The 3087-nt window shown below is 46.5% G+C and overlaps 1 protein-coding gene across 1 annotated transcript; it reads left to right on the top strand.

Annotated features, from left to right (window-relative positions):
- Window positions 1–981: 981 nt before the first annotated feature.
- LOC132225199 (large ribosomal subunit protein uL30-like) lies at window positions 982–2207 on the top strand. Its single transcript, XM_059680487.1, has one exon. The coding sequence runs from the start codon at window positions 985–987 to the stop codon at window positions 1726–1728; it is 744 nt and encodes a 247-aa protein (XP_059536470.1). The 5' UTR covers window positions 982–984; the 3' UTR covers window positions 1729–2207.
- The last annotated feature ends 880 nt before the right edge of the window (window positions 2208–3087 follow it).

The following is a 3087-nucleotide window of genomic DNA, read 5'->3' as shown; positions in this document are numbered from 1 at the left end:
TGAATCGGGCAACAGAATCAGTGCACAAAGTTATAGTGGTGTCAGTAGCTAGATTAACTTGATCTTGAAGTCCCAAAATAGTGGTCTAAAGTAACTTCTATTCACCCTGACTGGGAAAATTATTAGGTCTAAACCAAGAGAATAAAGAGGGTGATATTTCATAGATGTAAAATTTAAGGGAATTCGGTGACAGGAAGCTCATATCATTTTATACTCTTCTCTACAGGATATAAAAAACAAGATAGACTACTGATCCTTTAACCCCATAAGGTGACTCACCCTTGTGGGGTGGGGGGTGGTGGTGGTGGTAAGAAGATCTGGTGGCCTCCAAGTAGAAAGATTTCCCTAAGCCCAATGTTTTATCCTTTAGTTGATGTGCATCCCCTAATACATCTTTCCTCTGTGTGGAGTTCTGGATGTCCTGTCCATTGGCTGCTATCAATGTCACAAGGTCTTTCTTCTCTGAGATAACCCATATATCTTCATAGAATGACAGTTGGTATTTCTGAGGTTGCTTTCCTCCACGTGCAAAGGCCAATAAATATTCTATATCCATTGATTAAGTCTACAGGATTCTGGTTAAAATCACCAAAGTCTCTTTTTCCAAATACTGTTTGTGGACGTTTTCTAGCACCTTTCCAGGATAGCCAGTACTGCTGCTCCCACTGAGCTCTCTAGTGGCAATTTTGGAATCATGCAGCTTTTTCATGGTTTAGCTCACTTAAATTAACTCAGTACCCTTTGACCTGGCTCATGAAATTAAGTCTAAGCCAAAGCAGGATGTGGACCTATTGAACATTCCCTGGTCTCCCAATGAACTTTCATACCCTCAAATGTAGCTTTCCTGTAGTGTGACGAGGTAGAGTATGTTATTTCATCTTTGTAAACATCATCTTGAATTATCTAGGGCAGTGGTCGGCAAACTGCGGCTCTTTGGCCCCTTGAGTGTGGCTCTTCCACAAAATACCACGTGAGTTTGGCAAGATGGCGGAGGAAGAGCAAAGAAAAAAGATCCCTTTGGTTCCAGAAAACCTCCTGAAAAAGAGGAAGGCGTACCAGGCCCTCAAAGCCACCCAGGCGAAGCGGGCACTTTTGGAAAAGAAGGAGCAGCGGAAAGGAAAAGATATCGGGTTTAAGCGACTGGAATGGTTCCTGCACGATGCCTGGCGGCAGAAACGTGACAAGGTGCGCCTCAGACAACTGGAAGTGAAGCCGCACGGTTTGGAGGTGCCAGATGAGCATTCCTTGGCCTTCGTTGTGCGCATCCAAAGGATCAGGGGGGTGAGCTTACTGGTACAGAAAACCATTGCAAGGCTTCGCCTGAAGAAGATTTTCAGTGGTGTCTTTGTCAGAGTGACCCCCCAGACCATAAAAACGCTGCGTATAGTGGAACCGTATGTGACCTGGGGATTTCCCAATCTGAAGTCTGTCCGGGAGCTCATCTTGAAACGTGGACAAGCCAAGGTCAAGAATAAAGTCATCCCTTTGACAGACAACACAGTGATTGAGGAGCATCTGGGGAAGTTTGGTGTCATTTGCTTGGAAGACCTCATTCATGAAATTGCCTTCCCGGGGAAGAATTTCCAGGCGGTCTCAGGGTTCCTGTGCCCTTTCCATCTCTCGGTGGCCCGTCACGCTCCCAAGAATAGAGTGGGCTTCCTCAAGGAGGTGGGCTCCCCTGGTTATCGAGGTGAACGCATCAACCAGCTCATCCGGCAGCTGAACTAAACTCAGAATATCTGAAAGCACACTGCATTGGAAGCATGTGTTTCTGTTTTTTGGAATTACCCAGTATCTTCAAAGAAGATTATTTTCTGCTATATCTTCAGAAACTGCAGGGGAAGGGTCAGGGAAAAGATGGTGGTGATGTCCCACTTCCAAAGGAAAAGTCCAGTGTGTTTCCCACGTTGGCCACTGCTGCCACCTCTGAAATCAGCCAAGGACTCATGCCATGGAGGAGAGGGTCCTGCGTCACAGATAGGAGATGTCCTTCATCACATCTTCTGGACCCAAGCGTGAACTCAAGACGGCAGTGGGCCCAGCCCAGAGGCATACCTGAACTTGGGGTTCCCAATGCCTCGTTTTGGAAAGAACTTGAAATACATTTAGAAGAGCACAGAAATGGGGCTCCGTTGTCTCTGTTGTGTGTCCGTGCTCCAGCTTTTCGGTGACAGCTTTGAAAGCTCTCGGGCTTGACTGGCTCTAAATTTACCTGGTGGCTTCCTTTTCCTAGCTCAAGATTTTAACCTATTCTTGGATTTGTGAGAAGGGAAGGACCATTTCCCCAGAAAAACATGCATCCACTCCAGTTTTTGCTCAAGGGTTTAGGGTGTTCGTAGACTCTTCTCAGGGACCCATGCACCTTACACGAGAAAGTCCTGCACTATCAGGAGTGGTTGCCCAGGCCTGGCCTTGCTAATCTGGTTCCCTGTCCTGTGGAAAACCAAAGCTTACAAGATCGCCTTTTCCCTTCAAGCTAATGGGTGTTTCCTGTTAGGAACACAGTGGTAGCGACTGAGCCCTTATACCGACTTTAACTTGGGGTATTGTCCCCCATTTATTTCTGCTGGGCTTTACGATCAATTTTCTGGTTTCCCTGATGATCCGTCCTCTGCTTTAAGAACCCAAAATCAGGAAAAAATGAACCATTTTCTTGGTTTGGCATGGATGGAATTGGCACTATTTGGTCTTTTAGGCCCTGGGCAAGCTTAGTTACACCCTTTCCTGGTGGGGCGCGGCTACAGTGGTTTGGACAGGTTCAAGCCTTGGACTGAGGCAGTGGTCGGCAAACTCATTGGTCAACAGAGCCAAATATCAACAGTACGACGATTGAAATTTCTTTTGAGAGCCACATTTTTTAAACTTTATAGGTAGGTACATTGTTATTAACTTAATTAGGGTACTCCTAAGGCTTAGGAAGAGCCACACTCAAGGGGCCAAAAAACCGCATGTAGCTCGCGAGCCAGAGTTTGCCGACCACAGGACTGAGGAGAGGGCACCGTCCTCATTGCCACGTGCATGTTCCAGCTTGGAGGGCAGAGCCTTCCCAGCACAATTATAACAGATATAGTGTAAACTTGAACCTAT

The sequence above is a fragment of the Myotis daubentonii genome, chromosome X (genome assembly GCF_963259705.1).
Source record: "Myotis daubentonii chromosome X, mMyoDau2.1, whole genome shotgun sequence".
NCBI classification, from domain to species: Eukaryota; Metazoa; Chordata; class Mammalia; order Chiroptera; family Vespertilionidae; genus Myotis; species Myotis daubentonii.
The sequence above is the reverse complement of the archived record's forward strand: the minus strand, read 5'-3'. Positions and strand labels throughout refer to the sequence as shown.

What these genes read in the sequence shown, in the direction of transcription:
- LOC132225199 (XM_059680487.1), top strand. Translation starts at nt 985, where the DNA reads ATGGCGGAGGAAGAGCAAAGAAAAAAGATCCCTTTGGTTCCAGAAAAC.